This window comes from Thunnus maccoyii, chromosome 1 (genome assembly GCF_910596095.1).
Source record: "Thunnus maccoyii chromosome 1, fThuMac1.1, whole genome shotgun sequence".
In the NCBI taxonomy this organism is placed as follows: domain Eukaryota; kingdom Metazoa; phylum Chordata; class Actinopteri; order Scombriformes; family Scombridae; genus Thunnus; species Thunnus maccoyii.
The window spans coordinates 19,963,118-19,975,663 of NC_056533.1; the positions used below are offsets into that span (position 1 = coordinate 19,963,118).

The 12,546-nt window shown below is 37.8% G+C and overlaps 2 protein-coding genes across 4 annotated transcripts; both read right to left on the reverse strand.

Annotated features, from left to right (window-relative positions):
• Positions 1–1,502: 1,502 nt before the first annotated feature.
• LOC121897112 (dynein regulatory complex subunit 4-like) lies at positions 1,503–5,947 on the reverse strand. The gene is made up of 11 exons (XM_042411407.1): positions 5,820–5,947; positions 5,537–5,632; positions 4,797–4,994; positions 3,684–3,884; positions 3,552–3,606; positions 3,257–3,459; positions 2,609–2,755; positions 2,352–2,432; positions 2,043–2,252; positions 1,793–1,858; positions 1,503–1,649 (listed from the first exon to the last, which is right to left on the reverse strand). Exons 1-11 carry the CDS (start codon positions 5,820–5,822, stop codon positions 1,527–1,529), a joined length of 1,383 nt encoding a protein of 460 aa, XP_042267341.1. The 5' UTR covers positions 5,823–5,947; the 3' UTR covers positions 1,503–1,526.
• Positions 5,948–7,274: 1,327 nt separating this feature from the next.
• LOC121894481 (transcription factor E2F4-like) lies at positions 7,275–11,876 on the reverse strand. Of its 3 annotated transcripts, none has more exons than XM_042407116.1 (10): positions 11,780–11,876; positions 10,472–10,634; positions 9,816–9,925; positions 9,562–9,717; positions 9,293–9,336; positions 8,801–8,865; positions 8,392–8,707; positions 7,755–7,802; positions 7,597–7,641; positions 7,275–7,515 (listed from the first exon to the last, which is right to left on the reverse strand). In XM_042407116.1, the coding sequence occupies exons 2-10, from the start codon at positions 10,628–10,630 to the stop codon at positions 7,400–7,402; spliced, it is 1,059 nt and encodes a 352-aa protein (XP_042263050.1). In that variant the 5' UTR covers positions 10,631–10,634; positions 11,780–11,876; the 3' UTR covers positions 7,275–7,399. The 3 variants fall into 3 exon arrangements, with proteins under 3 accessions (XP_042263050.1, XP_042263042.1, XP_042263034.1); XM_042407108.1 differs by having other exon boundaries at positions 11,702–11,864; XM_042407100.1 differs by having other exon boundaries at positions 11,616–11,864.
• Between the last annotated feature and the right edge of the window lie 670 nt (positions 11,877–12,546).

The window sequence follows — 12,546 nt, forward strand, 5'->3', positions numbered from 1 at the left end:
CAGTGCAGCAGGGCTCGATTCACCACAGGAATATTCAATGAGAAACTGGATCCACCCCATACATTCCTCCTGTCTCTGCTGGAAACTCAGGCATGACAGCAGAGAAATCAGCTGGTGAAACTAGCTGTTGAGATTGGAATACTTGGTTTTATTCCAAGGTTCAGTCTCCTCCCCATCTTACACTGGAAATACAGAAACATAATTACCTGAAAATTAACTCACTAATTTGCCATAAATTAATTGCATTCCAAGTTGGGGATATCAGGTTTTTGTCATGTTTTGTGACACAAAATGTTGAGAGTGACCTTTAGCTTTCCCAAACATCCAAACGTAAAACAACCATTGCTGTAGTTATGAGACTACAGCAATGGTCTCATAATGGACTATAAAGGACTATAATTGTTAACAAACTGTCAGCCAGAGGTTTCACCCAATATGCATCACATCGTTATAGTTACAAACATCTCTTAATGTACAAATGGCCTTAATAGAACAGAATCATTGTATCAGTAAATTGTTTAGTTTAATATATTTATCTTATCACAAAAAAAGAAAAGTACAGAACAAAAAATCAAATGCACAAACAAACATCACACTGCAACTAAACAACCATACAAACAAATACACGATTACATGAAAAATAATTAATCTAAAACAAACATTTATTGTCAGTGATCACAGTTCTTCCCACTAGGGGAGAGAAAATTTGAGTTGCATGAGATTGAAAACGTTCAAAAAGCAACAAAGTTCTTTTGTGTTTCACTAAACTGAGTTTGAATCTATATAAAAGACATTAATGAATTTACTGAGGACACCAAAACCTTTTGTTCCCTTTAGAGCTGAAACGATTAGTTGATTAATCAGAAAATTGATCTGCAAATATTTTGATAATAATTCATAATTTTAGTCATTTTATAAACAAAAAATGCCACATCTTCACCTCTCTCCATGCCATGTCAACATTATGTCTGACACCTTTCAGACTTTCTTAGTCCACAATGATCCATCAAGAAATAGAAACGTAAAGTAAAAGTAAGCAGACAGTGACACCTGTTGCCCAGTTACTGAAATCAAACACTGGACAATAAAATTAACAATGTTCCTTCTACAGAAGCTAAAATCAGGATTTCTTGAGTTTATACATTTTGGGATGTCATTTCTGTTCTCCACATACATCTACCTAAGTCAGAGGTAATGCCTTATTGTTAACAGACCACACCATTCAGTTTGTTGCAATCTGCAACCTCACCGCTAGATGCCAATAAACCCTACACACTGTACCTTTAATATAATGCGCCCTTGAAGTTTTACACCAGCCATCATATACTGTATAACAATACTATATTTCTGAGGTAATTTCAATTTATCAGACGTTTCAAAAATAATATTTCATGTTAATAATTTTGTGTTGCTGAACATCAATATTCATATCAAAGGAGAAAAAGAGAAGTTTGCTGTAGTCTAATGCAATCAAATGCAAAAAAGAAAGTGAGATCTGCTTCAAAGGGTTCAGTCTTTGGTTTTAGTTAGTTTAGTTCCAGACGCTGTAAAGCAAGACTGCTGTCAACAGGCTTTACACAGAGCTCCTCCACAGGGACTCCAAACGCTCTCTGCTTTGCCTCGTGGGTCAGCAGCAGTTCCTTACAGGCCTGCCAGATGCACAGTTGTCTAGTGTAAGTATGAATGTCACTATGCAAATAAACTACATAAATATATTGAACACATGTAGTTACATAGAGATCAGTTAAATAAATGCATGGCAGCACTTTCAGAGAGTAAATAAACTACTAACCTTGGAAATCTTTGCTTTTTTATACTGTAAGTTCTTAATGGAATCATTGCTGGAGTCAATTTCTTCCTACAAGTAAAAACATGTTTCTGTCATTTTCTTGTATAGACAGCAGGATAATATGCATAAAATACACTCTGCAACTTAAAAAAACGTTTCAAAGAATGTAAATAATAATATCAGAGATAAAAAGAAGGGCGTCAATGACTGTTGCTGGCAGAAGAGGAAACAGAAGGGGGGTATACAGCAGTACCTTAATTCTGTTTGTGACCCCACCAAGGGCAGTTTGGTCCATATTAGGGGCAGAGAGCACTGAGGAGAGCTGAGCCTGCGTCTTCTCCAGGCTGTCTGTCATGGCTTTCATTCTCTTTTCCAGCCGTGTGATCTTCAAACCTGCATTATGCTGCACCTTCTCAACGTTCTGAGTGAATGTCTTATACAGCTCGTCCCTTTCCTGCTGAAGCTTTGTGACACAGAAGCACACGTGAACATGCACAAAAACAGATGCAAATACAGTCACATTAATACCTACAAGCATAGGTATTAGTGTCTTGGCTTTTACCTCGCCTAATTTCTGTTCCAGTACCACATATTCCCTTTTCTGATCAGTCAGCTCCTTTATTCTGACATCTTCATTGGGATCCTGTCAAAAACAGTGTCACAAATTCACCTGTCCCCGTGTGACTGTGCAGTATGCTATGTGTCAGTCACTACGACAAACGCTTTGCAAGGCACCAAAGACAGCAACAAAAATAAATGCACAAGCTGCTACAGTAAATTATGAAACACCTGCACAATATAACCACAGAACAACATAACCTTTGTCTGCACAGAGAATCTAATCTTTTCCATGACTTCAGCTTCCCCCTTGACTTTTGAGAGAAGATCACGGAGATTCTTGTTACTCTGAAAAACACCTCGCAGGTCGATTTCCTGTTGTTTCACCTTCATGTCTTGAATCTCTTCCTAAGAAACACACCATGTGAAACAAGACATAACTGCAGCTAGTGCAACAGAAAAAATTACCATCAACAATTCAGATTATTTGTTGTGATTTAAAATTTACATGAAAAATGTTTTAAACAGAAACAAATGTATTCTTGATTGTTAATGTGAACCGAGATCTCTGTAAGAATCAGAACTGTGTGTTTATGGATTAATAATGTCTTTCCTCGCATTAATTATTTGTCATTTTTTAGGAAAAATGCCTAACATTTCTCATTTTCAGGGTCTTTCCTGTGTTTTACATCTTTTGAATTGAACATCTTTGGGTTTTGAGACAAGGGTTTCAAAGGTAACGACTTGGGCTCTAGGAAATCTTGACAGGCATTTTTCACCATTTTATAGACTAAACAATCAATCGATTAATGTTAAAATAAGAATCTAGAATGAAAATAAGGCCTAAACAAATCACCAGAAATTTATTTTTGTCAGTCTGACAAGGTCGCTGTGTGTGTGTATTTATACCTTCAGTGAAACATTTACATCCAAATCCTGTTTCATGTCTACTGCGAGTGCATGAAATTTACTGAAAACATCTTCATAGTCTCTGATGAGATAGTTGATGTGGCTGTTCCCAAAATCTTTTCTATCACTGGTTTCATTTTTCCTCATGTTGTCCAGCTCTTGTTGCTGCATCTCCAGCTTTTTCTCATGCTTGGCCTGAATTTCTACTCAAATAGCAAGAACAAAATTATGACTCCCAGTTAGTTTAAAAGAGCACAGGTGTTAAATTCAACTCAAATGGACATTCGTTATTTACCTGCGAGCTCCTTCTCGCAGCTGTTCCTTGTTGTAGTCATTTCTTCTTCATGTTTCTGTTGAGATAACAGCAAAATTGTGGCAATGATGTTTACTTGTAAACATTAAATCCACAGATTTGTATATTGCTCACCTGTGCGAGCTCATTGACAAGCTTTTCAATGTCGAGTTTCTGCATGTCCACCCTGACGCTCCCCATTCTCTTGTGAAGCTCATTCTCTAGTCGTGCTTGCTCTTTCTGCATCGTGCCAGCGGACATTAAACCATCTGCTTTCAGTTCAGAGATGGTGTTCTGGTGTTCACACAGGAGGTGCTTCATCTTCTGCGTATACACCTAGCAGCACAGAATGATAAAATTCATTCACCTATTAAATCTGTCCACAAATAATCTTGACTTGCCAAAATTAACTGAATGTAAATTCTGACATACATGTATGCATATTTGAATTTATTCTACGCCCGTTTTCACTCCAGTGGTCCTTAAAAATGTGATTTGTGGATTTTACATTCAAAGCTCATAAAATGATCAGTGTTGACAAGTTAAAGAAATCTTATATTATCTCCAAAATGCCAACTTTTCATGAAAAGAACTAAAAACAGCCTTATTTAATGGAGGCAACATATTTTTGATGTTATCTAAACAACTTTCACAAGGGAAGGCAGACATTTGAGAGTTATTCTCAGTTTGTAGAGAAGCATGAAATTCTTGAACTGATAAGAAAATATTTTATTATCTCTGATTTATGGGAATATTCACTACTTCGGTGGACAGCTGGGAAAGTTTCATCCTATCTGTATTTACAGTAAGAGTTGTCAGGTTTAACTTGCAACATAAATATAATCATGACTCTGTATCAAGGACACTTATAAGAACTAACAGTGCAATGTATTGCTGGCTTCCACTATTTACACTCAAGTGTCTTCTTGTTGGCCTTGTAGTTGAAAGCGAAATCTATGATCGATGACAAACTTAGTGCTAGTAGACGTGATCACATGATTTTTCCTGACTTATAAAGTTGAGAGGATCACCTGTACACATCGCTTGAGAAATGACTGATGCACAATGGATACTGAGGATATCAAAGCATACATCAGCTGTGTCCTGCATTTGAAGAACCTTTTAAATCTGACGGCCTTGTTACTTGTTCAGAAATGTTCTGGCTTGAAATAAAGACTTGGTAAAATCCAGCTCCTGAATTTGGGCACAGTTTGTAGCTATAGCTGTGTATCTGTCAGTTAAGCTTACCTTGATCTCTACTTGGTAGCGCCCTTCATCATCCTCTATTTCCTTATCCAAGTTTTTGCGTTCAGCTTTGGCCTCCTCTAGTTGTCTTTCTGTGATCTCCCAGAAGGTGTGGATCTTGTCCCTCTCCAGCTGAAAGTAGTTTCTCTCTTCTCTCTCTCTATCCAGCTCTTCTCGAAGGCGCACAATGTGCTCTTCCAGCTGAAATGCAGAAATCCATTTCAGTGTATGGGCATATCTGAATCTGAAAAATGTACGTCCGGCAGCTTTTCATTTGTTTTACACGTTCTCTACCGTAAACAAATTTTTCAAGTCTGTCTTATAGCAACAGGGGGTAAGGGATCTTTTAATAGCCAGCCAAACCTCTTCCGATGTTCATTTGGACACCTGACTGTTGTTTAGACACACTTGAGGTTTGACAGTTGTGGGCATTTACCAGGCTGGAAAGGTCTATTGAAAAAATATGCCACTGGTAGGATCCAGCATGTTTGGAGCGTGACCCACACAAGGTGCTAAAAGTCGAGTTATCTTTGCCTCTGCTGCTTCAGTTCTGACTTCTCTCTTTCAAATATGTCTCTAGGGAATCTCTTAACTTTGCAGAAGTGCAACACTACATTACATTGGTGGAATACTCCTTTAAATTAAAGATCACTTTGAGCTGTGAGCTTTTCTTTCCTCCTGACATAAAAAACACACAAGCATCACTCACTCACACTTTTAAACAATAACACTTCAGCTCTGACCTGCTCCTTGGACATCTCCTCCTTGGTAAGGCCATCTATTAGTGTAGGAGTCATTGCTTTTGCAGGCTTTTTACTTGTGCCTTTGTTCTTTGGTGGCTGGACAAAAGTCAACACATTAGCAGAAGATTACAGTTGCTTCGCATTAGTAACCTAGCGTATTTTTTTTTAATGTCGTTATTATAGATCATAACACATAAGAGGTTACCTAACGTTAACGTTACCTCATAAGGAAAACAATGTGTGATGCATGGATTAAAAAACAAAAAAGGAACGTTTTGCTCACCATCGTATATGTTTATATTGCAGAAATAACACGGAAAACGTGTGATGTTAAGATAGCTTAGAGATAAAGCGTTAACACATTAGTCAGTGCTCAGTGTACGGTCACAAACATGTGTTGCCTAGCAACATGACCACGTGGTTGCCTTTCTAGTTCCGGGAACCTCTAGTGAAGGCGAGCTACGTTACAAACTCTCACAATGACACCTGACTGGGAGGAATTACATTAGTGAATTCATTTTAATGACAAAAATTTAATTGTGCTTAAAGGAAAAAATACATAACTTACATCTTACTTTTCCCAGTGTCTTGTACAGTAAAGTCAAACTGTCTCCCCAGCCAGTGGTTCTCAAAGTGGGGGCTGGGGACCCCCAGGGGTCCTTGAGGGGTTTACAAGGGGTTCCCAGCAAAAAGGGGAATAATGTATTTTCACTTAGATGGCTGGGTTATCATCGTGATCCCTTGATTTGTACAGTTTAATTAACTGTTTTGGAACTGCAGTAACCCTTCTTTAAACAGCTTGTTGTGATGGGAGCCAGAAAGCAAGACAATATAAGGAAAAGATAGTAGATAGGGATAGAAGTCAAGGTGGCTCTTTTTTGGCCAAACACAAGCAGAACAAACCCTGAGTTGTAGTCAAAGTCACTACGTATTACTGAAGAGTGAATAATACAAGAATTTATTCAAAAAATAAACAGGGGCCATACGAAAGCAAACAAGTTCACTTGGCTTTGTTTACACTCCTGTATGGGAATTTTCCTGATCTCAACATTATGATTTTCATCACTCACCTGAACAGCAGATACAAAGCAATCTCTGTAAAATGTATAAACTTCATTTCACATAATTTTTCCCCCAGACACCTAATGCCTTTACAACACTTGTGCTATCCACAAACACACACATGGTGCTATGCTTTATAGCATAACAGTGCTTCATCCACAGGGAGGTTAAAGAGGGAATAACACTGCATGGACAGTTCAAAAACTTGCTCAAGGACACCTCAGCTGGACAGACATTTCCTAACATGCATGTCCTCCAGACAGACAGTGTCAGTATACTTATAGCCCCCGTCTAGAATACACACTAAAGGTTTCATGACTGCTGATTATTTGTATTTACCAGACAAATCTTAGTAAAAACAGAAGGAGGGCCACAGTAGGCAGTATATTTATGCAGCAGCTCTAGTGGCACCACAGTGTTAAGTTGCATGTGTGTGATACATAACTGAGTAAACAGCTCTACAAACAAAGCTGAAGAAAATTAAGACTCACATGCATATAGTAGTCCCATCTATTACTTCAGTCCTGTAGTAAATAGTGTCAAACTGTACTGTTGTTGACACTGTCAGAGAGGCTTCAACTGAACTCTACAGCCTGTTTGTACTGTTATACTGCACCGCATGATTGCAAGTAGTTTCTAATATTTTTGCTTCTGGGTCTATGAATGAGACACAATATTAGAAAATCACTTGTTTATTATATGTTCTGCCAAATAATCCAATAACAGTTAAAAACAGACGGCTATGTACATGTTCTTGCATAAAGATATTTACATTTGAAGTCTTAACACAAGAGTCCATGGTCAAACATTCAGAAGAGGGATGTCAAAGAGGTCACACAGGCCTTCACTGTCATCCAGATTATAGACGTACTCCTGTTCAGTAGGCGGAGGAGACAGGCGGAGGAGCGGAGAAAAAACTGAGGAGAAAAACACATTAATTAAGACAAATATACTACAAATACCAATATAAATGAAGTCAGAAAATGAAGTGCACTTACCTTCTGAGGCCATGAGCTCTGTGATTAGATCTGCATTCATAATTTCTACAGAAATCAGGGAAGATATAATTTATCATATATTCATGCACGGTCAAATAAAGTGGCGTTTAAGAGTTTATGAATAATTTAGAGACACAAGATACAACAAGGGCACAAACCTTTGTTTGGGTCTAGTAAGTCTTCCATTTCCTTTGATAAACTTCGCACTGAAAACAAGAGAGAAAAGATTGTTATAAAAGTACTCAGCACTGACAGAAACATGCATGAGATGTGATGGCATTATTGTGTAAGCACACATTTAAGAAATGATCAAACACACTGACAGAAACTGCAGATTCAGCAGCCACTGTGATGTAACTGATAAACACTTGACATCTGTGTTATCTCCTCAGTTCAGATAAGGAAACCTTGCGGTTCTAAAAAGCTATTTTACCAGCAGTGACAATCAAGTATTATAAATAAATACTTAACATTAATTTATTTAGTACAGTCACTTTATCATACTATTAAAATATTCTGGTCCCTGAAGCAGCAGTTCTTTTCCTTTTTCCACAGAAAATTTTGCAATTCTGTCACCAAAAAAATGTGTGAAACATGTGTGATGTTGGCTTGTAATCCACATTCCTGAAGTACAAAGCAACACCACACTCGCTCTGATCTGGGATCTGAATTTGGATGCATTTAAAAGTTTAATGTTAAAGGTTTCATGTTAAAGCTAAAATTGGACGTCAAGTTGCTATTTAAGTGGCATATCAACACTTCAGACACTAACACCGCATGAACTAAGCTACTCACATGCAGATGCATCAGTTCTGTTAGGTGCTGCGTTCATTAAGGATGATGACTGAAGAGCCTGTTTGTCCTCCAAGGCCGTCTGTCTTGATTTAGTGTTGCGTTTGGCGTAAGCTGCAGGCTGACAAGGTGCAGTGTTGCTCTCTGTCTCATCTGTTGTAGACATGGCTAACTTGGCATCCCGTAAAATTTCTTCAGGTGGTGGGACTGGCAAGACAACAGGGGCAGAGCTGATAGAGTGTTTGTTAAGAAGTATGACGTCTACGGGTCCATTGATGCTTTTCAGATGGATCTGAAACTTTGCCGGGCTGTTCTGGACCTGAAAGAAGATGTATGCATACAGTAAACTGTCACATTTGAATAAAAAGGTACCAAAAAGGGAGAAAATGGGTTCCAGTGATGAAGAACTTACAGCTTTGGGTATGGGAACATCTAGCTGTGTGCCAGAAGGTGCGCGTACTGCCAGAAGAGTGTGGCCTGAAGAGAGTGAAAAGAAAATGATTTATGTTGGTCTTTATGTACTTTAAAAGAAATGTTAATGGTTATTTTGCCTCTAAACTGAACAAACTAAATATTTTCAGCTGTTGTAGTGTTTTGCTAGATGTCCAGATGTGTTGATATTAGTCCACAACCCACAAAATTAATGATGAATAAACGGCCAAAACATCAGATGATTCTTAGCTGCAACTGATTTTCATTTATCAAACAGCAAATCAACAGCAGCAAAGATGAAAGAGATGGATTTTTGCTTTGATATTTCCTCAATGGAACAAAAACGACACAATAAAAAGCAGATAACACTGGTTTCAGGTCACTGCTCCTCTACTTGGATTTTCAGCTGTATCAAACACATGCAAGAAGAGTAACTGTTGAAAGGCAGAGTGAGAGAGTGATTATATATTACCTCTGAAGCAGTTGCAGATATCCTCATGATTCACATAGGTGAGAGTTGATCCGAGTTAAGGTGCAATTTGAAATATTGTGTGTGAGACCTTGCAGAATCTGCCAGTGTGCAGCAAGACAGAGACATTCACTATGTGCAGGTATATCGTGAACAACAAATACCTGAATTTCTGCACTGTTTACTATGTATACAGAAGTATATAGAATAGAATAACTGACAAATGTTGGTAACCGATGTGTTCCACGTGTAAACAGGCATAAAAAGGATATGTGCTGCAGTCTTCTGTTGTGTTCCTGATGCTCTGTTCGACCCACATTTTCTGCTGGTCCAACATACATTCCTTCTCCTCCAAGTCCTCCAGCTCAGACTTTAAAACTAACAGTCTGTTGGATAACTCCAGTGCATTTTCTCCCGGCAAAGCACCACTTATTTAGAAAAAAAATACACATGTATTATATTGTAGAACATTTCACACTACACTCTTAAAATACATGCACGTCCATAAGGCAGGGTTAAAACTTACATCCACTTTACAGTGCTTTTGGAAATTTTCACAATCAGACCAATGCCCTCTAGCACATTTGTGATGTCGTAGATTCTCCTTTTCTGTCCAACAGCCAAGACTCTGACAGCCTGAAAGAACATGAAAAAGCCCACATCATCAGCCTCATCCTATCTGTCCTACTTTCATTGTGTAGCCTGTGCACTTCAGCTCCAGGTGAAGATTCATATTGTTATCGGAGATACATGAGTTTATATAGCATACATACTTTCTTTCCTTTTTGTTGTTCTTAATCGTTGTTTTCAGTCATTGCACTTGATTGTTGTTTGCAGTGTTTGTTGTTTCAGTTACTGTTTGTTGTGGTTGTTTGTCTATATCTGTTTGATTGTTAGTCTCTATGCCCGTGTCAGAGTGTTGTATTATGCGTTTTAGCCCTTAAAAGCAAACAGGGACAATGACCGCAAATTAGCTACAGCTAGAGGTCCTATATACACTGCATCGGTTGCATTTTATTTAAATGTAATAATGCCTACATGTATCGTCCCTGTCAAAAAAATTAATTAAAAAAAAAATTAAAAAATCATATCTGACCCTACATTTTATTGTCCAAATATGATGAAATATTTCCAGTGTTGGGATGAGTGTGCTGTGTGATTGACTGGGCTCAGCTCACTTACATATTTGAGGTCCAACACACCGCCTTGAGCTTCTTGTAACAACCTGACAAACCTCGTGGTGAGCACATTTAGGCTCCTCTGACATCTCTGGTATTTGGGGTTCTGGTCTGACATGGCAGTCTCTCCATCTGGACTGTGTGGGTTTCCTTCAGGATCCATGTTGCTGGATGAGAGAGAGGAAAAAACAAATAAAGCCGGGAGCCTGACTGCACTGAGCAGTATGAATCAACTCAGTCCTGCCCGCCTCACACACACAGCGAAGAAGATTATCCTTCAAACTCATCGATGCTTCCTGTCTGAGCCACCTTCTGTAGCTTTGTGTGACTCTTGATACATATTAAGTGAAAATAAAACAGTTTCTTCTTCGTTTCTACTTTCACCATGGCTTGTTTCGCGCTGGCAGAGGTTTATTGTGATAAGCCTGAACAGGTGTTACAGCGTATTTGGTGACCCATCAGATTCTGTGACCTGCAGTGTTGGAAGTACTCAGATCCTTTACTTAAGTAAAAGTATCAATACAACAATGTAAAAATACTTAATTTCATGTAAAAATCTTGTATTTAAATCCTACTTAAGTAGAAGTATAGAAGCTAAATGTACTGAAAGTACAAAGTAAAAGTACTAATTTTGCAGAAAATCAGGCTGTGAGTGATAAATTAATAATGTACTTGTAGTAAATGTATTTAATATATCACTCACAGCCCGATTTACTGCAAAATTAGTACTTTTACTTTAGTACTTACAGTACATTTAGCTGGTGATACTATTACTTTAACTTAAGTATGATTTTAAATGCATGGTTTTTACTTGTTGAGTATTTTTATTACATTGTGGTACTGATAGGCTACATTTACTTCAGTAAAGTATCTGAGTACTTCTTCCAACACGGCAGGTCACAAAATCTGATGGGTCACCAAATACTCTGTAACACCGGAAACATTAACGTTATGTGCAGCTTTTCACTCTCGTCCAAAGCCAGAAACACAAGTTGTTTTCTTTGTTGTTTGACGTGTTAATTATTTGAACCGGAGCTAATACGTGCACACAAACATACTGCCTGCACGAGTTTCAGCGGCGAGCGTGAAAAAGTTAATTCAGGCGATGAACCGTTAAGTTAACGTTAGTAGTTTCAACGTTAACTTACCTCGCTCGTTGTGTGGACCAACACTGGGAAGCTTCAGGATACTGAGCTAACTGAAGCTAAAGCTAGTAGTCCTGAACGTAACTTACGTCACAAGTGTTGGTGGCCAGGTAAACGTGTCCACAGTTTAATTTAAATCTAAAGTAAGTTTACAGTTTTGTACCAACTTTTCTGCTAATCCGCTCCCCACTGTTTTGAAGCTCGGCTCGTCTTGTTTCCGGTAGCCGTGTCTACCTGCCTTCAAAATAAAGGTTCAACCCTTCTTCTTCTTCTTCTTCTTCTGGTTTTATTGGCGGTTGGCAAACAGCTTTTGCCAAATGAATTAACAAATTAATTGCTTTATAAACCTCCATTATACTGGGAAATCAATAAGTACAATGCATATAATTGAAAAGAATATAATAATTCTACCTTTCTGTGTCATTTCCTGATTTTCCCCAGAGGTTTGTTCCAAAAAGTTGTACAGTTAAGTTCAAATAAAACCTGGAACTGTTCTTTGTACATAAAGTCATCTTTCAGATTTTAGTCACTGAAAATTGACGACTTACTTTCCATCTTTACATGAATAATCTTGACACATAGCCCACATATCAGATGGTGAATGTAATTAGTCTCATGGGAAATTATATTTTTGTTATGTAAATGAGGAAACACAGGCTCTTAATTTACTTTTTTATTAATTAATTTAAACAAAAAGGTCTCAGAATAGACCTATATGAATATAGAATATATTGTCACTGTTGTTTTGACTTTTGTTTAATTTAGTCATGGGTCAGCCTTAAAGAGCCCGTTTAGGATTATTTTTGTGTTGTTTTATTATTGACAGAGTGAGTATGTCCTCCCACTTGTTTTATTAATGTGTTTAATTTAAAAACATTTTATAATATATTCCTGACACACTGATTATAACTCGGTAAAGCTGCTCGCTGCTGCT